This window comes from Bombina bombina, chromosome 10 (assembly GCF_027579735.1).
Source record: "Bombina bombina isolate aBomBom1 chromosome 10, aBomBom1.pri, whole genome shotgun sequence".
In the NCBI taxonomy this organism is placed as follows: Eukaryota; Metazoa; Chordata; class Amphibia; order Anura; family Bombinatoridae; genus Bombina; species Bombina bombina.
The window spans coordinates 65966944-65989132 of record NC_069508.1 but is presented as its reverse complement, the minus strand read 5'-3'; the positions used below and the strand labels follow the sequence as shown (position 1 = coordinate 65989132).

The window sequence follows — 22189 nt, the reverse complement described above, 5'->3', positions numbered from 1 at the left end:
TGAGTAGCGCTTGCTGATTGGATGGCTACATTTAGACACAACAATCAGAAAGTGCTACCCAGGTGCTGAACCAAAAATGGGCCGGCTTCTAAGCTTACATTCCAGCTTTTTAAAATAAAGATACCAAGAGAACAAAGAAAAATTGGTAATAGGAGTAAATTAGGAAGTTGCTTATAATTGCATGCTCTATCTGAATCATAAAACTTTAATTTTGACTAGACTATCCCTTTAAAATAATCTCATACTTGCCAACTGTCCCGTTTTTGCCGGGACAGTCCCGGAATTTGGGACCGGGTCCCGGGCATTTAAATGTCCCGGACTGTCCCGGCAAGAGTAGCAGGAAGCTGCAGCGCTTTTGAGTTATCTAGCGCAATCCCGTGTGTGTGCCTCTCTGAGCTCCATCTCCTTTGAATTTTTCATTCTCGCGCTGTCAGCACTGCGACGAGCACACCAGTGACGTCACCAGGCATCTCACGTGACCACCCCGCATTGCCGCTCACTAGAGCAGTGCACTACTGAGCCTTCCAACACACGCGGCAGCAGGAGGACACTGTCTGACAGAGCTGAGTCTGAGCTGAGAGTGTCTGTGTCGCACACCCTAAAAAAAATCATCTGCCTGACTTAGTGTAGAGACAGCCGATCTGGACGAGGTGAGACTCAGCCCTAAATGAACCGGCTGCAATAAAAAGTTTTAGCCAGCTGTTGATACACCGTGAATCACCAATGAATTATTTAAAAAATATTAATAAAACAAATATTCTGTGACTTTTGACTACTTGTCAGATTTAGTCTGTTATGCTAGAAAAAAGGTTAATAAAAAATTACAAATTATAAACTAACTGTGTTAGTAACAGAACCAGCAGCAGGTAGATATTAATTCGCAAATCTGAGGGGTAATTAAAAAAATGAAGTAAAGCTTCTTAATTTTTTAATTAATACCCCTGATATTAGCAAATGATCTGCCACTGTTATATACAGTATATACAGTTTATTTGTTATATCTGCTGGTACAGATATTTTTCAGTAAAGCTTCTTAATTTTTTAATTACCCTGGCTGATATTAGCAAATGATCTGCCACTGTTATGTACAGTTTATTTGTTATTATCTGTTGGTTCTGTAAGTACAGATATTTTGCAGTAAAGATTCTGAAGCTTTACTACAAAATATCAGTACTTACAGAACCAACATATTAGATAATGACTAATAAACTGTATATAACAGTGGCAGATATATATATATATATATATATATATATATATATATATATATATATATATATATATATATATATATATATATATATAAATCAGCCCCATAACAAATAGGCGGAGCTAAATTATGCTAATTATGTGGGTTTGGTAAAGTGGGCGGTACTTTAGGGCAGGGGGTGTGGTAAAACATTTCATGCACGGAATTGATAGCTGCAAAGTGTCCCTGGAAATTTTTTTCAAATGTTGGCAACTATGTAATCTTGGTAGCCCAGGAACATTTTAGTCCATCATGCCCTAAGTATTGGGCTTTGGTACACAGACAGAGATAAGATAAGCAAAAAACAAAGAGGTATTTCCCACAAACTCCTCAATACCGATACAAAAATGCTGCGTTGAATAATGTAAAAAAAAGAGATAAGGTGAACTTTTGTGTGTATAGAAAGTGATAAAATAATGATGTCTGATTTCCCTGAAAGGTCAGTCCATTTTAATGGTTCTGGTTTTCACAGAATAAACCGCTATTTCATATACAAAAATAAGCACAAAAGAACAATTTTTCATACATTTTCTACTCTGTTGCTGGTAAAACAACCAATTTTCAATACACCATCCCTTTTAATACTAATCTAATTAAGCCCTATATATTTTAAACTGTTATAGTATAAATATATATCAATAGTAAAAAATGCAATAAGTAATGAAGAAAAAAAAAGCATAAAAGTGACTGGGCAATCGCCTGAATTGCCCTTTTAAAACCATAATATACGTCTGATAAGTCTATATATCAGCTAACTTGTATATGGGTGCATCGTTTTGATATATTAAATGTTATACAGTTACTTAAGACTAAGCCTCACTAAATACAATAATATTTTAAATAATATTGACGAAATGCTGTGGTATAAATCCACTTTAGTGCTATAGAACAACACACTGGATAGGACCTTATGATGCGAATTTGCTTTAACTCCTCCTCTCTGCAGAGGAAGGTCTCCCTTTCAATAACAAAACATCAAGGCTGCTCTCTTGCTATCTAGGTTTCTAGTGCTGCATTGAGACATTTATTTTTGCTGAATATTTTTGACATCTGATCCAAAAATGGTTAGAAAACTAAAATATCATGAAAAGAAACTGCTTAAAAAGGTGGATTTTATCAACTGGGAGGTGGACAATAATATACACGAAGTGAAGGTGTTGAGAAAATTCCGCATGGACAAGAGAGAAGATTATACTAAGTGAGTGTTTGTGAAAACTGATTTATTAGCGTGATAATGAATGTACACATAAATAGGGTGTTTGTGTTCAGTATAATAACGACCTATTGCTAAAGGGCAAAGGGGGGCTTAATGTTGATTAATTTTCGCTAAATAACAACAATTATGTGGTTAAAAAGTCGTAGCATCATTTGCATTTTCTTTGTTAATGAGCTGGAAAATGACGTGATCGTCTTGTATTCGCTTAGCTGACCACGTGTGCACTGAGCGCCGCCATGTTTCCATTACCATGGCAACTGTGAGGCCTACTTCCGGGATGGGAAACGGCTAAGCTTAAGGCCTAGTAGTACTGATTGCAAAGTTACAAACATGTTTTTACATAAATATGTTTATACGTAAAAATTTGATATGATTATAGTCTGGAATGTGTTTCATACCTTTTTATGAGCGTCACAATTTATTGAAGAAATTCAGTTATTTAAGTGTAGCATGTAAAAAAGACCTACTAGCCACCTCTTAATATTTTAGTTTACTGCCACAAAAATGTTGATAAAAGTGTTACTGACAATGTTGATACATTGCACTTTGCATCATTACTCTCAAACAATCGGTCCTGGCGTTACTTTATATCTTCAAGGGACATGAAATCTAATATTTTCCCCTCATAATGCAGATAAATCAAACAATTAAAATAAAACTTTATAACTCCACTTCTATGATCAAATTTACTTTGTTCTCATGGTATTCTTTAGTGGAGAGCATACCTAGGTAGGTAGTGTACTCATGTCTTGAGCATTACGTAGCAGCTGTTTAGCAAAAATGCTTTTAATAATGAACACTTTGAGCACTAGATGGAATGGAAATAGTGTTTGCACAATGTATAACATTGTTAAAAGCATTCTTGCAAAATCTGCTGACAGATACTGTTCCAGACATGGGCATGCTACCTACCTAAGTATGCCCTTTAAAGGGATAGGAAGGTAAAAAATGAAATGTGCATGTGTGCACAGTTTGAAATATCAGCATTTTTGCAATATACTTCCACTAGCAAAAATGCTTTGAGTAAAAGTTATTACTCTTTTTCTGCAGCAAAAAAACTCTACATCTGAAGGGGCCTTGATTGAACCTTCAATCTTAAAGGGACAGTCAACACCCGAAAGAACTTTATCCCATACCTTTTGATCAGCCAAAGACAATGCGCCTGCACCGCATCCCATTTTCAATACCTCTAACGTTATACTAGTAATCGTCCAAATCACATACGTTTTTCTAATAGAGAGATGGCAGCCAAGCTCCTCCCCCTCCTCCTTCGTCCCCTTCTTTTGTGCTTTTTCACTCCCCGTTAAGAATCTGTAGTACAAAGGGATATTGAACTCTGAATAAATTTTATAAGCATAGTATTGAGGTTATTCTCCACCTAGTCATGAGTGCCGTCAAGTTGAAATCTTTCACTACTTTCCAAAGCTGACCTGTTTGCACATGTGCAGTAACTCGCCTTCAGATATGCAGTATAATCTAAGTTCAGATATGACAGCACCCATGATTAGATTGAGATGCATGAAATCTATTTAGTTCTCAGTGTCCCTTTAAATATGTTTGCTGGTTCATCAAGCTTAGGGCCGGTGTCATGTTGAATTGTCAAACCTGTCGGTATGTGCAAACCACGTCACTTCCAGAGACATGGTTACTCTCAATCCGACGGGATACGCATGCGCAACTCCCGCAGCTATAAAATTCTTTGAATTCCTGACACTGCCTATCAGATTTTGGAACGGATGAGTGCGCATTCGCAGGTTCCATATTGGCGCTCTCAAGAGTTTCCAGCTGATGAGTTTACCGATTCTGTCTAATTTGGATATCAGTATTACTTGACAGCTCTACAAATAGATGGGCAAAGCAACTCTAATTATTAGTGCTGCCATATTGGTGCTCTCAAGAGTTTCCAGCTGACTGAAGTTGTTCTTCATGTATTTACAGAGCTGTCAAGTAACACTGATCTCCAAATCAGACAGAATCAGTAAACATACATGAAGAACAACTTCCGTTAGCTGGAAACTCTTGAGAGCACCAATATGGAACCCGCACATGCGCACTCAGCGGTTCCAAAATCCGTCTGGCAGTGTTAGTAATTCCAGGAAATCAAAGTATTTTGTAGCTGTGGGAGTTGCGCATGCGTAACCTGTCGGATTGAGAGTAACCATGTCTCCGGAAGTGATGTGGTTCCACATTCCGACGGGTTTGGCGATTCGACATGACACTGGCCCTAAGCTGGATCCAGCAGTAGCTGCGGGAGTTGACGTGACGTTCCATATTCCGACAGGTTTGACGATTCGACACAACACTGGTGCTACAATAGAGGCAGATCTAGCGGCCGCCTAAGGGCACCCCTTCAGGGGAGGGTGCAAATTTGGTGCATGAAATATATATATATATATATATATATATATATTTTATATGTGTGTTTATTTTATTGCTGCATAGCTTGGGCTTCATAGTAGGGGACATATGTGGTGGCATAATAATTAGAATAGTAGGGCACTCCCCTGAAACATAGTGAGGCAGAGAGTGCAGGTTAGCCAGAGCTGCTGGACGCATCTGACTGAAATATCTCACTGCTCAGTCTCTACGCTCTCTTCAAAACTTTAGCAGCCTTCATAAAAGCAATGGGACTCGCATACAGCCTAAGTTTAAACCAAAGTTTACAAAGCAGCTGTTTTGTTACAAAAATTACCTTTTTTTTTTTTTTATCACAGCTAGAGCAGCTTCCCCCACATAGAGATCCTCTATTCACACGTCATCAATGACTAATCTGGCTTCCTCCAATCACAGCTTTCCCCCCAGGGTAGTCATTGCCTGAGGCCATGCTGTGATTGGAGGAAGCCGTATTAGTCATTGCTGACGTGTGAATAAAGGATCTCTAGGTGGGGGAAGCTGCTCTAGCTGTGACAAGAAAAAAAGGTAATTTTTTTTTTTAACAAAATGTCTGCTTTGTAAACTTTAATTAATGAAAGTGCCCCTGTTTTTAATAGTATTTAAAAAAAAAAAAGGGCTTTCATTCACCAAAGTTTACCTTCACTTTAAATCGTCTCGCTGACTAGTGATTTAAATCAATTACAAGTGCCCAGCAGTCCTAGTAATACCCAGTAGGCTGTAGGTGGATGCGAGTCCCACTGCTGTCACAGGCTTCACCAACTTGGAGCACAGTGACTGTGCAGTGAGATATTTTAGCCAGATGCGTCAAGCAGCTTTGGCTGACCAGCACTCTCTGCCTCACTATATTGCAGGGGAGAGCCCGTCCATTCTAACCATTATGCCACCACATATTTCCCCTACTATGAAGCCCAAGCTATTCCTCTATTGTAGCCCCGGTCCTAAACTGGATCCAGCAAACAGAAACATATTTAAAAGGGACACTGAACACTAAATAGATTTCATGCGCCTCACTCTAATCATGGGTGCTGCCATATTGGAATTTAGATTACACTGCAGGTATCTGAAGGTGAGTTTCTGCACATGTGCAAACAGGTCAGCATTGGAAAGTAGTGAAAGATGGATTTCCACTTGACGGCACCCATGACTAGGTGGGGAATAACCTCAATACTATGCTTATAAAATGTATTTAGAGTTCAATATCCCTTTAAATATGGGGAGTAAAAAAGCACAATTTTTGGAAGCATTTAATGGGGAGTTTGCTTTTGAGGTTTGTGTCCCTTTAAAGGGTTAGAAATCTTAGCCAAATATTAAAAAAAAAAGACATAATTATAATTTATAGATATTGATGCAATAAAATCATCTTACTTTTTTTTCCTGAAAAGAAGCTTTTAATATCTTTAATTTAACTTTAAAATTCACTTACAACAAGTAGTAACGACCGCCCATAAAATAGGAAGAGTTTATGCAAGATAAACTAATCATCCCATCCAATAGGCAAGTGTTTCCGCCCATTTCATTTAAATATTAATAGAACGCTCTTTCTTTATTGAAACCTTGCATGCGCAGACCGTTTGACAATATCAATAGTTTCCACATACTACAGGGGCTTATATTTTACTTTGCTCAAGGCAAATATAATCTTCTTATAAGGCAGACAGCACATAGTGACTAACCAGCAATTATTTTTAACCCCTAGACTAAAAAGCAAGTTTGTTTTTTGTTCTCACAACAGATTAATCGCAAGAGATGAAAAGGTTAAAAGCAACAGCAACTTCAGATGTTAATTATTCACTTTAGTCACATCCGAAGTTGCTGTTGCTTTTAATATTTGCATTGCCTGTAATTAATCTGTTGTAAGAACAAAAAAACTTGCTTGTTAGTCTAGGTGTTAAAAATTATTGCTGTGGGTTGTCTACTTTATCATAAGAAATAACCCAACATGCTAACTTTTCTAGGGGTTAAAAAAATGCTCGTTAGTCTAGGGGTTACTTTCCTTTTACTAAAATCAAATCAAATTGCTCATTAGCCTAGGGGTACTTATTATACTTATCTCGAGCAAACTGACATAGACGATTCCCCATGCTTCTGCTCCGTGAATCTTCAGTGCTCTGGTGTGCCACTCCTACCAACGGCGACTATAATGAAGTCCACCCTGCTTCCCGTGTCAGTAATGCGCCGCATTAGCTAGGGCTGAGCGGCCAAGATGCGCATGCGTTTATTTTAAAAGAATGATGTGCGCATGCGGGTCTCCATGATGATTCTACCTAGGTAGAACTTCATTATAGGGCGCACATAATGAGAATAAAATGGGTTTGGCAAAATAAATAATTTTAATATGGAATAACTAGAAAACGAGGGAAATAGTTTAACAGGTACTTATTTAAAATATTTAATATATATAATGAAACTTTAAAAAATATTTTAAAAGTTTTTGGGTTTACTATACCTTTAACATATAACATCAATAGTTAGTGTTAAAAGAAAGTAGAAGTCAAAAGTATATTGGGACTATGCAACTTCAGTATACATTTTCATGACACTTTGTATTAGAAAGTGGATTAAAAAATCAAAAAAAGGCTAAAGATCAGCACAGCATACATAAGCTAGGTGCCAATCAAGAGCTTAAAGGGACATTATACACTCATTTTTTCTTTGCATAAATGTTTTGTAGATGATCTATTTATAAAGCCCATGAAGTTTTTTTTTAAAATAAATGTATAGTTTTGCTTATTTTTAAATAACATTGCTCTGATTTTCAGACTCCTAACCAAGCCCCAAAGTTTTATGTGAATACCGTCAGCTACCTTCTCCAGCTTGCTCCTGTTTGTGTAAAGGGTCTTTTCATATGCAAAAGAAGGGAGAGGGGGGAGGGTCTTATTTGCCACTTGCAGTGGGCTTTCCAGCCACCCTTTCAACAGAGCTAAACTTAGAACTTCTAAGTAAGTTTTTAAACAGTTTTATACTGGATTTTTATATCAGTATCTGTGCATCTTATTCTTTATAGTAGTGTCTATTACATGCAGTTATATGAAAATGAGTGTATACTGTCCCTTTAATCATTCAGGGGATCCATTAAGATTGATGGTTCAATTTAGGGTGGAAGGGTCCCTTAAAGGGACAGTCTACACCAGAATTGTTGTTATTGTTTAAAAAGATAGATAATCCCTTTATTACCCATTCCCTAGTTTTGCATAACCAACACAGTTATATAAATACACTTTTTACCTCTGTGATTACCTTGTGTCTAAGCCTCTGCAAACTGCCCCCTTATTTCAGTTCTTTTGACAGACATCCATTTTAGCCAATCAGAGCTGGCTCACTGGAACTCCACGTGCGTGAGCACAGTGTTATCTATATGACACACATGAACTAACACCCTCTAGTGGTGAAAAACTGTCGAAATGCCCTAAAAGAAGAGGCGGCCTTCAAGGGCTTAGAAATTAGCATATGACCCTCCTATATTTAGCTTTCAACTAAGAATACCAAGAGAACAATGCAAAATTGGTGATAAAAGTAAATTGGAAAATTGTTTAAAATTACATTCTCTATCTGAATCATGAAAGTTTATTTTGGACTAGACTGTCCCTTTAAGATGCAGAGTTTTTTTGGGTAAGTAGTAGTGGTTACATGTAGTGGCAGACCAGACATGAAACCCAAAAATCTTCTTTTATGATTAAGACAGAGAGAACAGTTTATAAAAACTTTCTTGGTATCCTTTATTAAAGGGACAGAAGGGTCATAAATGTAATGTGCATAGGTGCATCTAAATTTGAAATAGAAGTATTTTTGCAATATACTTCCGTTAGCAAAAATGCTTCTAGTAAAAGTTATTACCATTTTTCTGCAGCATTTAAATCAAATTCATCCTGAGAGAGGGTCATAATTTCAGCACAACATATTTCAGTGAATAGATACTTGGCATAATTATACAGTGTAAAGTGTTTATCTTCAGTGTATAAATGGTAGGCATCATTATGCAGCAAAGTGTGCTCACTATCGGTGAATAGGCACCTATCATCATTATAAAGGGCAGTTTGTTCTGTTTTTTTTTTTTTGTATAAACCCACAACATAATTATACAGTACACTGCAGTGCTCGACAAATCTGTTTAAAAATTAGGAGCCAGTAACAATATTTAGGAGCCAGACAGAGTTAATTGCATATAGATATAAGGAGAATAACTCAAAAAGTTAGGAGCCAGTAGCTCCCTGGTTCCTGGGTTTGTCGAGCCCTGCAGTACAGCATATATGTTATCAGTGTATACATACTCTGTGTTAATTAAAAGGAAATTAAACCCCCCAAAAATGTTTTGTGCTTCAGACAGAGAATACTATTTTAATAAACATTCCAATTTCTAGTGGCAAATTTTCTTTGTTCCCATGATGTGCTGTGTTAAAGAGATACCTAGATAGGCATCTGGAGAACTACATAGCAGGAAATAGTGCTCTTGGAAATGGATAACATCCTTGCAAAGTTGCTGCCAAATAGTGCTCCAGAAATGGGCTGGCTCCTAAGCATACGTCCCTGTTTTTCAACAAAAGATACCAAGAGAACGGAGAAAATATGATAATAGAAGTAAATTGGAAAGTTGTTAAAGATAGCGTGTTTTATCTGAATCATGAAATAAAAATGTGGGGTTTCATATCTCTTTAAACAGTGCAGCATGTTAATTAGTGTATAGAAGCCCTGCATTATCATACGGTGCAGAGTGTTGTGGTTATTAGTGTATAAATGTTCATTATCATCGCTATACAGTGACACAAGTGTGAGTTGTACTGGTCCCTTGGCCAAAACCTGCCAGTACTCACCTGCAAGTTAATGTCATTTACTGTAGGGCTTGAAAAAGTTATCAAGATGCATTTACAGCTTTTGAGAACTTGCAGTTCAGGAATGCGAGATTGAGTCTTCAACCAAACAAAATACACAATCTCTGCTTGTTATCCTAGGTCAGGGGTCATCAACCTTGGCTCTCCAGATGTTTTGGAACTACATTTCTAATGATGCTAAGACATTCTTTAGGCTGTCTGAGCATCATGGGAAATGTAGTTCCAAAACATCAGGAGAGCCAAGGTTGCTGACCTCTGTCCTAGGTGCCAGAGATAAAACACTTCAAGCTCACTTGTTCGGGGTGATTGATAGACCCTGCTCTCATGCAATTGGTTGTCCAAGAGCAGGGGGCTGGATTAAACGGAGCTCCTCTTCAGTCTTATATTTTGCCAAGTGGCAATTGCTTGTGGACAGGTTCTCTGCTTGAGGACCTTTCCGTCTACAGATTTATACATTTTCCATTTAGACATGCCAGTATCATGTAGGGCTGGGCGATATGGATGGAAAGAAATTGTGATTTAAAAAACCCCCAAAACAAACGCAATTGCAATTTTATTAAAAATTACTATAACGCCTTACTTTTTCAATAAAATGTTTCTTTAACACTACAGAATCTTACTGTACATGTTTCTCAATGTCCGATACACTCTTGGAGCATAAAAATACAAACCACAAAATAGTTCAAATAAAATTAGCTGCCTGTGCTGTGGTTACATAGTAGCCACTAGCCAATTCTTAGGTCTTCTGACACATCATTGTCATGTTTTCTTGGACAGTCATTCTAACTGTGATATGATTAAAGGGACAGTCTACACCAGAATTTTTATTGTTTTAAAAGATAGATAATCCCTTTATTACCCATTTCCCAGTTTTGCATAACTAACACAGTTATAATAATATACTTTTAACCTCTGTGATTATCTTGTATCTAAGCCTCTGCAAACTGCCCCTTTTTTCAGTTCTTTTGACAGACTTGCAGTCTAGCCAATCAGTGCCTGCTCCCAGATAACTTCTCGTGCACGAGCACAGTGTTATCTATATGAAATACGTGAACTAACACCCTCTAGTGGTGAAAAACTGTTAAAATGCAATCTGAAAGAGGTGGGCTTCAAGGTCTAAGAAATTAGCATATGAACCTCCTAGGTTAAAGGGACATTAAACACTTTGAGAAGGTAATATAAAATGATAAATTGTATATAATAAAACAACTCTGCAATATACTGTCATTATTTATTTTGTTCTCTGTGCCTGTAATTCCATTCTGAAATTGTGAGCTTTTCAGTTCCTGTTAGAAATGGAAGTGCAGAACACTGTTAAATCCAGCACAACCATTGGCTGCACACTCTAGTGACCTATTTATAACTGACCCTAATTGGCCACAGCAGAGAAGGTAACACAAGTTACAACATGGCAGCTCCCAGTGTTTTATAAACACTAAAACTTTACACTTATTTTGTCACTTTTTAAACAACTAATGAAACTTTAAAAAAACATCTACATGTTAGTCATGGACTAATCTTTTCTTTGAATGCATCATTCTATCTAGCGTGTATTTAGTGTTTAATGTCCCTTTAAGCTTTCAACTAAGAATACAGAGAGTACAAAGCAAAATTGATGATAAAAGCAAATTGGAAAATTGTTTAAAATTACATGCCCTATCTGAATCATGAAAGTTTATTTTGGCCTAGACTGTCACTTTAACCCCTTAATGACCACAGCACTTTTCCATTTTCTGTCCGTTTGGGACCAAGGCTATTTTTACATTTTTGCGGTGTTTGTGTTTAGCTGTAATTTTCTTCTTACTCATTTACTGTACCCACACATATTATATACCGTTTTTCTCGCCACTAAATGGACTTTCTAAAGATACCATTATTTTCATCATATCTTATAATTTACTATAAAAAAAAATATAAAATATGAGGAAAAATTGAAAAAAACACACTTTTTCTAACTTTGACCCCCAAAATCTGTTACATATCTACAACCACCAAAAAACACCCATGCTAAATAGTTTCAAAATTTTGTCCTGAGTTTAGAAATACCCAATGTTTACATGTTCTTTGCTTTTTGTGCAAGTTATAGGGCCATAAATACAAGTAGCACTTTGCTATTTCCAAACCACTTTTTTCCAAAATTAGCGCTAGTTACATTAGAACACTAATATCTTTCAGGAATCCCTGAATATCCCTTGACATGTATATATTTTTTTTTAGTAGACATCCCAAAGTATTGATCTAGGACAATTTTGGTATATTTCATACCACCATTTCACCGCCAAATGCGATCAAATACAAAAAATCGTTCACTTTTTCACAAATTTTTTCACAAACTTTTGGTTTCTCACTGAAATTATTTACAAACAACTTGTGCAATTATGGCATACATGGTTGTAAATTCTTCTCTGGGATCCCCTTTGTTCAGAAATAGCAGACATATATGGCTTTGGCGTTGCTTTTTGGTAATTAGAAGGCCGCTAAATGCCACTGCGCACCACAAGTGTATTATGCCCAGCAGTTAAGGGGTTAATTAGGGAGCTTTTAGGGAGCTTGTAGGGTTAATTTTAGCTTTAGTGTAGTATAGTAGACAACCCCAAGTATTGATCTAGGCACATTTTGGTATATTTCATGCCACCATTTCACCGCCAAATGCGATCAAATTGAAAAAAAAGTTAAATTTTTCACAATTTTAGGTTTCTCACTGAAATAATTTACAAACAGCTTGTGCAATTATGGCACAAATGGTTGTAAATACTTGTCTGGGATCCCCTTTGTTCAGAAATAGCAGACATATATGACTTTGGCGTTGCTTTCTGGTAATTAGAAGGCCGCTAAATCCTGCTGCGCCTCACACGTGTATTATGGCTAGCAGTGAAGGGGTTAATTAGGGAGTTTGTAGGGAGCTTGCAGGGTTAATTTTAGCTTTAGTGTAGAGATCAGCCTCCCACCTGACACATCCCACCCCCTGATCCCTCCCAAACAGCTCCCTTCCCTCCCCCACCCCACAATTGTCCCCGCCATCTTAAGTACTGGCAGAAAGTCTGCCAGTACTAAAATAAAAGGGTTTTTTAAAAAAAATAAAATTTTTTTTTAGCATATTTACATATGCTAGGGTGTAGGATCCCCCCCTTAGCCCCCAACCTCCCTGATCCCCCCCAAAACCGCTCTCTAACCCTCCCCTCTGCCTCATTGGGGGCCATCTTGGGTACTGGCAGCTGTCTGCCAGTACCCAGTTTGCAAAAAAAAGTGCTTTTTTTATTTTTTTGGGGCTTTTTTCTGTAGTGTAGCTTCCCCCCCCCACACAGACAATCCCCCACCACCTTGCTGATCTTTTTTTTTTTTCCAGATTTCGATATTTATACATTTTTTATTAAATCATTTTCTGTAGTGTAGCGGTTCCCACCCGCTCCCTCCCCGTGCACGCGCCCGCCCCCGCCCTCCCGTGCACGCGCGCGCGTCCGTGCGCGCCCCTGCTCGTCCCCGCCCACGATCCCGCCCCCCCTGCACATAACCAGGGCCATCGATGGCCGCCACCCGCCTCCCGGTCCGGCTCCCACCCACCAACGCAGGTAGCCACCGATCTCCGGTGCAGAGAGGGCCACAGAGTGGCTCTCTCTGCACCGGATGGCTACCAAAGGTTATTGCAGGATGCCTCCATATCGAGGCATCACTGCAATAACCGGAAAGCAGCTGGAAGCGAGCAGGATCGCTTCCAGCTGCTTTCCAAACCGAGGACGTGCAGGGTACGTTCTCAGGCATTAACTGCCTTTTTTTTGAGGACGTACCCTGCACGTCCTCGGTCGTTAAGGGGTTAACATATGAAGCAGTGTATGCATGGAGAAACCTGAAAAGTGCTGACTTTACAGTAGTATGACTGTTGTGAAGTTCTGTATAATTAATATAAGCGCAATAGAGTATTATTTATATATATTTTTTGTAACATGTTGAAATATTTACAATTCACTTCAAAATACATCCTACAAGCAACCCTCAATGAACATATATAAATAAAATATATTGTAAAATGTAATTAAACTCAATGTTATGCGTCACAGAAGTTAAAAAAAAAAAAAAAGTCAGTAAGGCTCTTTAAAGTTTTTATACAATACTCACTTTATTGCTCACAACTTTGAGCTGTCCCACCACCGCTTGACCACCGCCACACTACTCCCAGATGAATGCTCCCACACACACTCTGCAATCTCTTTCAAAATAGCTGTTTCGCAGGCATTCTCAGAGCCGCACACTGGTCCGCCTCTCATCCTCCTCCGCCTCCGTTTTTATGACGAACAGAGTATTTTTTTTCCCTCCAAAATCGCGTTCTCTCGTGGTTTTAAAACCACGGGCGATTAGTCGCAGTTTAAAATCGCATCTGCGATTAATAGTGCAGCCCTAGTATCATGCTAGGTGTAATGGTTGCAAAGAAAAGGTCATCCTGACTCAAGCTTCATGTGTTTTATATAATGTCACCACTGTTTGATTCATTATGCAGAGCCACCACTTTCCTACGTTCTGTCATGCAGAAAATAATTATCACCTATTATAGTTTTAATAAATTAGATTAAAGGGATACTAACCCGTTTTTTTTTTCCTTTCATGATTCAGATATATTCTGCAATTTAAAGCAACTTTCTAATTTACTCCTGTTTATCAATTTTTCTTTGTTCTCTTGGTATCTTTATTTGAAAAAGCAGGAATGTAATCTTAAAGGGACATTAAACCCACATTTTTTCTTTCATGATTCAGATAGAGAATACCATTTTAAACAACTTTCTAATTTACTTCTATAATCTGATTTGCTTCATTCTCTTGATAGTCTTAACTGAAAAGCATATCTAGATAGGCTCAGTAGCTTCTTATTGGTGGCTGCAAATATTTGCCTCATGTGATTGGCTCACCCATGTGCATTGCTATTTCTTTAACAAATGAAATCTAAAGAATGAAGCAAATTAGATAATAGAAGTAAATTGGAATGTTGTTTAAAATTGTATTCTCTCTCTGAATCGTGAAAGCAAATGTTTGGGTTTAATGTCCCTTTAAGAGCTGTCCCATCTTTGGTTCAGAACCTGGGAACAGCTTGCTGATTAGTGGCTAAATGTACCCACCAATCAGCAAGCACCATCCAGGGTAATGAACAAAAAATGGGCTGGCTTGTAAGCTTAAATTCCTGCTTTTTCAAATAAAAATACCAAGAGAATGAAGAAAAATTGATAGTAAATTAGAAAGTTGCTTAAAATTGCATGCTGTATTTGAATCATGAAAGAAAAAAAAATGGGTTCAGTATCCCTTTAACACTTAAGAATTATTATTATCGGTTATTTGTAGAGCGCCAACAGATTCCGCAGCGCTATAAACAAAGGCGGAGTACAACAAAACAATTATAGGGATCAAATGGGTAGAGGGCCCTGCCAAGAGTTGCACTGTTGTAGTCAGCTCTTAAGAAGGTGATCTAAAAACAGCTGGACTTTTAGGCTTACATGCTAAGGGGGTTCAGGGGATAGCAATGGAGGAGAGGAACTGGTATAAAGAAGGGTTAGTGTAGGTTGTATGCATCCCTGAACAGTACAGTCTTTAGGGAGCACTTGAAGCTTTTAAAACTAGGGGAGAGTCTTGTGGAGCGAGGCAGAGAGTTCCACAAGATGGGAGCCAGTCTGGAGAAGTCCTGTAAACGGGAGTGTGATGAGGTGACAAGAGAGGAGGAGAGTAGGAGATTGTGAGCAGAGCGAAGGGGATGGGAGGGAGAGTATCAATTTGATGTGATATTGGAAATATATTTTCTGTATCATAGATAAAATCAATGCAGTAAAAGTGTAGAAAGCATAGAGCAAATCCCTCCTGCTGTCCAAGAAACTGATGTGCAGAGAGCCAGTAATAGATGCAATTAGTCCAGTGGGTGTCAAAAAGGCTGCAACACGTTGTACAGCAATACAGTCCAACTCCAGTCACCTAGGAACTGGAAGAAAAGAAGTGGTGTTTACCCAAAGTATGTGGCTGCAGAAGTGGAGAGTAATCAATTTGCAGTTGTGCCGGAATTGCAGAAGAATAGAGGTTCAGCAGTAAGTCCTGAACGTCTCTCTTTCTAAGGAGCGAAACCAGGGCATTTTGTAGTGCTGTGTTGCTCTCTGGGATTATCAAGCCCTGCACTAGGGAACTTAGAAAATAGGTTATATCCCTCCGTTAAATTGTCCTGATTTTGCTGTTTAGCTTTTTTGGCACAGCTGCATGCCACTTCTGCTTGGGTGCAGTGTCTCTGCTATGTTGCAGCCAGCCATAGCTGTCTTTCTTAATGTGTGTGTGTTACCTAAATTTTGGAATAGTTTACAAGTAGGGCGCTAATTTATCGTGTCAGCAAACGGACAAATTTGCCTGTTTGCAGGCGCGATAAATAACCAGCTATTACAAGTGGCTGGTTATTGCTACCGCAAGATCGCTGTAGCAATTAGCGCTCAGAAAATTAACCAGAGGTCAGACCTCCTGGTTAGTTTTCTAAATGTCACCCGATTGCCCCAAAATACAGCGTTAGGTTATTTTTTTAAAAATACAAAATAGTAGCTTTTTTTTTTTTTTTTTTTTATATTAAAAATACCTGCACTTATCAGTTCTAAGGGGTTAAAAGTGGTGCATGTGTGGGGCGTTAGAAAAAAAACCCAGCACTGAAAAGTGCATTTACATAGCGGTCTATAGGAACTGTGTGTTCCCTGTAAATATATATATATATATATATATACTCTCCCTAACACTGCACAACTTACCCCCTTCGCTGCACTAGTTCTCATTCTGTGTCTCACGGAAGCCTGTGGAAAACTTCCTTGCATTGCGGGCCTCTTAAAATACCAGGGCACAATTGCGTGCGCTGGTATTACAAGTGGAGCACAAATATCGCGCTTGCGAAAGTGCAATTTTCCGATCAACGCTTAATTTGGCCCTTTGTTTATATAATATATACAGGTATACTTCACTTTACAGCGCTTTGTGGAGCTGAATTTCAACCTCCAAGGATTTTGAAACAGTGCTGTAATCTTCATGAGATTGCGAGTAAAGTGACTGGCACCATTTTGTTATGCGCAGTTCACTCTGTTTACAGCATTACAGTGCAATCTGTGTCTCAGTGCTATAGTCTGGCAAATTTTACTATAGTAATTGTCACTATTTTACAGGTACAGTATTTATTGAATACTAATTAAATACTGTGCTGTGCTAGTGTTTAACTAAACCGATCACTATTGCACCCCTAATAAATATTTATTTCCCCCTCAAAATAACTCAACACACAGCCATTAATGTCTAAACCGTTGGCAACAAAAGTGAGTAAACCCCTAAGTGGAAATTTCCAAATTGGACCAAAAGTGTCAATATTTTGTGTGGCCACCATTATTTTCCAGCACTGCCTTAACCCTCTTGGGCATGGAGTTCACCAGAGCTTCACAGGTTGCCACTGGAGTCCTCTTCCACTCCTCCTTGACGACATCATGAAGCTGGTGGATGTTGGAGACCTTGTGCTCCCCCACCTTCCGTTTAAGGATGCTCAATAGGGTTTAGGTCTGGAGACATGCTTGGCCAGTCCATCACCGTTACCCTCAGCTTCTTTAGCATGGTAGGGGTTGTCTTGGAGGTGTTCTTTGGGTTGTTATCATGTTGGAATACTGCAGGCCCAGACCATGACACTCCCACCACTATGCTTGACTGTAGGCAAGACACACTTGTCTTTGTACTCCTCACCTGGTTGCCGCCACACACGCTTTACACCATCTGAACCAAACTTCTCATCAGACCACAGAACATGGTTCCAGTAATCCATGTCCTTAGTCTGCTTGTATTCAGCAAACTGCAGGCTTTCTTGTGCATCATCTTTAGAAGAGGTTTCCTTCTTGGACGACAGCCATGCAGACCAATTTGATGCAGTGTGCGGCGTATGGTCTGAGCACTGACAGGCTGACCCCCACCCCTTAAACCTCTGCAGCAATGCTGGCAGCATTCATACGTCTATTTCCCAAAGACAACCTCTGGATATGACGCTGAGCACGTGCACTCAACTTCTTTGGTCGACCATGGCGAGGCCTGTTCTGAGTGGAACCTGTCCTGTGAAACTGCTGTATGGTCTTGCCCACCGTGCTGCAGCTCAGTTTCAGGGTCTTGGCAATCTTCTTATAGCCTAGGTCATCTTTATGTAGAGCAACAATTATTTTTTTAGATCCTCTGAGAGCTCTTTGCCATGAGGTGCCATGTTGAACTTCCAGTGACCGGTATGAGAGAGCATGAGAGCGATAGCACCAAATTTAACACACCTGAGACCTTGTAACACTAACGAGTCACATGACACAGAGGGAGGGAAAATGGCTAATTGGGCCCAATTTGGACATTTCCACTTAGGGGTGTACTCACTTTTGTTGCCAACGGTTTAGACATTAATGGCTGTGTGTTGAGTTATTTTGAGGGGATAACAAATTTACACTGTTATACAGACTGTACACTTTACATTGTAGCAAAGTGTCATTTCTTCAGTGTTGTCACATGAAAAGATATAATAAAATATTTACAAAAATGTGAGGGTTGTACTCACTTTTGTGAGATACTGTGTATGTGGTATGTGTGTGATATATATATATATATATATATAAAAATCTCTTTGTGCACAACTAATAATGCTGTATATGTACTGTCTGTGCTAATAAGGAATGCTCTCACATCTTTATTGGTGCCTAAGGACTATTAGCCTTCACACACATTAAATTAAGTAGATTTAGTCAACACAAGGACATCAGTTTATATTATGTGTGGTTTCTCTTTTGTGATTTTCAGATACAACAAGCTCAGCAGGAATATTAGAGATCTTGCTCAGAAAATCAGTGATTTGGACGAGAAAGATCCGTTCCGTGTCCAGAGCACTGCCAAGCTTCTAGAAAAACTGTAAGTGACCTTTATTGATAATGCTTTGTTAAATAGCTTTACCTCATCATAAGGTAACACATATCCATGAGGGCATACTGAAGTAGGCTCTTGAGTGTACAAGTTTCATGAACACTTTGTGACAGTGATGTGTGTATAATGTTTTATAAGTAACCTATAGGAAGCTGCAGCAGGAAATTGTAAGGCAACACCCACAGTTTACCCTTCACTTAAAGGGACATAAAACCCCAAATATTACTTTTATAATTCAGATAGATGATATTATTTTAAACAACTTTCCAGTTTACCTCTACTATCTTAATTTTCTTAGTATCCTTTGTTGAAGGAGCAGTAATGCCCTACTGGGAGCTAGCTGAAAGCCAATGGCAAGCGGCATATATTTGCTGCCACCAATCAGAAGCTTCTAAGCCTACTTAGGTATACTTTTCAACAAATGATACAAAGAGTACAAAACAAATGTAAATCATAGAAAAAAAATGGAAAGTTATTTAAAATCACATCAATATTGAGTTTCATCTCCCTTTAATACTACTGTACACATTTTGGTTGTCTCCTGTCCAAAGATCTATCTACTCTGTTTATGTTCAAGCAATACTTGGTACTTTTCACATATTTATTAAATTGCAAACATAATTATTAAAATTATGTTGTTTGTATTACTTAAAGCAGGGCTTGGCTGCTAAATGTGTGCCTGGCTCCTAAGTATTCTTACTGGCTCCTAGATTTGTCGACCCTTTACTTAAAGGGACAGCAGATGTTTATAGGATTCTGCACTATGTACAGATTATGTAACCATAAGGATAGCCATATCTTTTTACTAACGTGAAATTAGAGATTTATGCACACAAAAGTTGACTTACTTTGCATGTACAGACATCCAATTCTGCGCTGCAATAATAAAAAAAAAATGTCTTGGCCTTGCTGTCTAATCGCAGTACCCTGTTATGTTGTTCAACAAATTGTAGCTCACTCTGGCTCTGGGTAAAGCAGCCAATAGCTTTGCTGAGCGCAGGAGCACGCTACATTTAGTTAAACGTGCAACTGGGCGCATTTTGATTAGACGGCAAGCCTGTGACGTATTTTTTTTTTTATTTAAAAAACTGCAGTGCCAAAGAGGACGTTTATTCATGAAAGGTGAGTAAACTTTTGGGTTCATAAAACTCTTAATATTTTTTTTCCAAAATTATTTTTTGAAGTGTATCTTAGAAAACAGACTAGTTTGTCAACAATGTTTTGCATATCCTTGGATCTATAATGTGTTATGATATTTCTTTTTTTTTTTTAAGAAAGAGTTTTTTCGTATTTTATTTTCCAAAAAACCTATAGCTGTACATTAAGATTTTATATTAAGCATCAATGTATAATCATGCTTAACCATATTCACTGCTTATGCAAAATAAAAAGGTCATTTTACTACAAATTATTCCAGCGAATACATTCCTTTCACCAATACAAACTGCCACTTAAATGTGGAATCCCAAGTATGGCCATCCTCAATGTGCATAACAGAATGATATATAATCCTATATTATAAAAGACCAGGTATGTTTGTCCGAAGCCGTCATGCACAGTAGAGACTGCGCGAAGACAAACATACCTGGCTGTAAGGAAGGATCAGTCAGTGAGGATCAGACAGCAGAGAGGGTGGGCGGGGGCATTGTAGGGGCGTGGTCGGAGGCTTAGGGGTGTGATCGGTCAGGAGTGGGCGTGGCACTAGTGTATATATGTGTGTGTGTGTGTGTGTGTGTGTGTGTATGTTTGTATGTATGTATATATATATATATATATATATATATATACACACACACTAAGGTTTCCTGTACTACTGAGTCAAAGACTCTTGTGCCCAATTTACTTTAATGACTTCTGTACTCAGCTCTCCTCCCCAAAGAGATGTATATCTGCTGCATACAATATGATTTCCTGAGCTAATCAGGACAGTGCCCCTTTACATTCTGCTTTGATTAGCAGAAAAAAGACACTGTAATTCACTTATTGAATTTGTATTTTTAGGGTGTTTCTGTCTTTGTGGTGCTCGCTGATTGAGGTGATGGTGTGGCTGGCACTGCTGCCAGGGCTTCTGTGTTCAACTTCTTTTTCAGGGCTTTCTGTTTATTTTTTTCCGCTTTCTCAATTTCTTTTACCATCTCCTGGAATTTAGGGCTAAAATGGTCCATATTTAGTCTAAACTTCTCTCTTCCCGTTTCTTATCTTTATATTGTCTATCTGCGCCAGTCTGATTGCTGCAAATATGGTCAAGATGCGACAGATGGTAGCAGACTTTCCCTCTCCTCCTTCTTTAGCTGCAATTCCTGTTCCTTCGGCCTCCACCTTGTCCAGCATATCACTAAGGGTCGGATACCATTACTTCTCCTCTTACTCTATCTACAACAGGCGTTGCTAACTTGGCCATAAACGCTCAGGCTTAACCCCAGAGGCACACCCAAATCTGGCGTACAACTTAACTTAATAGCCAGTCCCTTGTCCCACTCCTTGGGGCTAGGGGCTTCAGGGTCTGACCTGTAAATTTCATAAAGGCCCCTAATCCTCCCCATCGCATGATAACCTGCTGCAAGGTCCACTCTGTCAGCAGCGCTTCATGGCAGCCGCCATCTTGAAAACTCTGTCAGGATGAAGGCTCTGTAATAATTATTCTTACTCCTAAATTAATTTAATCCAGTGATTTCCCACCAATTTAAATAAGGGCAACAGCTTTTTATTCGCAACTGACCAGTGAACCATTTCACCCGAGTAATTTTACATCTCTGTGCTATATTTATTTTGTGTCTTTTGGACTCTTTGTATGTATATGCATTTCAGTCTATTAGCAAAAGGGCTTCTAGTAAATGCTGTCCTTGTTTCAGTGATAGCTGTAACTTCACATAGGCACACAAAGCATATGTACATATGCTGTGTGTATGTACATTCAAACAATGTTTGTGCTTAGTGACGTGTTGTGATATGACTCAATTTGTGGTCACATCTTGGACTTTTCCCTTTTTACACTATACATGTTCTCTCTAAGATGTCGATAACACTGTTTAATTTACAAGTATATATTGCTTACTCTCACTCTCTATCTATCTATCTATCTATCTATCTATCTATCTATCTATCTATCTATCTATCTATATATATATTGTACTAGCTGGTCTATTTTTGACCTATATAGGGTATCCTATTTATCTATTTCAAATTAAATGTTCACATTTTTAATATAGAGTGTTAATTTTAAATTTTATAGACAAAACATTTAGTTTTCCCGCCACACAGGGCGTATTATCTACGATCAATAAAAAAAAAAAAAGGAAAAATCACTTTCCCGCCTCACAAGGCGTAAAGCAAAATATTGAAAGACAAGTAACCTAATCCTTGATTATTCAACCCTCAGTATAACTAAATAAAAAAACACAAATAGGTGTAGGTTATATTAATTTGCATACAAAGAGAGAAGCCCTCTACCAGGAACAAACAACAGCTCATCAGCTAGTTCTATGGCAATTTACCACCCGGAAGCAGTCTCTTTTAGACCAGTGTGCTTTTCACAGAGGAAAACTTTCCTTAAAGGGACATTAAACACTTTGAGATGGTAATATA

The 22189-nt window shown here is 38.4% G+C and overlaps 1 protein-coding gene across 1 annotated transcript in view; it reads left to right on the top strand.

Moving 5' to 3' along the window:
* The first annotated feature begins 2191 nt into the window (after nucleotides 1-2191).
* Nucleotides 2192-22189, top strand: part of IMP3 (IMP U3 small nucleolar ribonucleoprotein 3) — a 263171-nt gene continuing 243173 nt past the window's right edge. Inside the window, exons 1-2 of the mRNA XM_053693144.1 lie at nucleotides 2192-2447; nucleotides 18485-18592. Of these exons, the coding sequence (XP_053549119.1) occupies nucleotides 2311-2447; nucleotides 18485-18592 (245 nt within the window). The 5' untranslated portion in view covers nucleotides 2192-2310. The remainder of the gene's footprint in view (nucleotides 2448-18484; nucleotides 18593-22189) is intronic.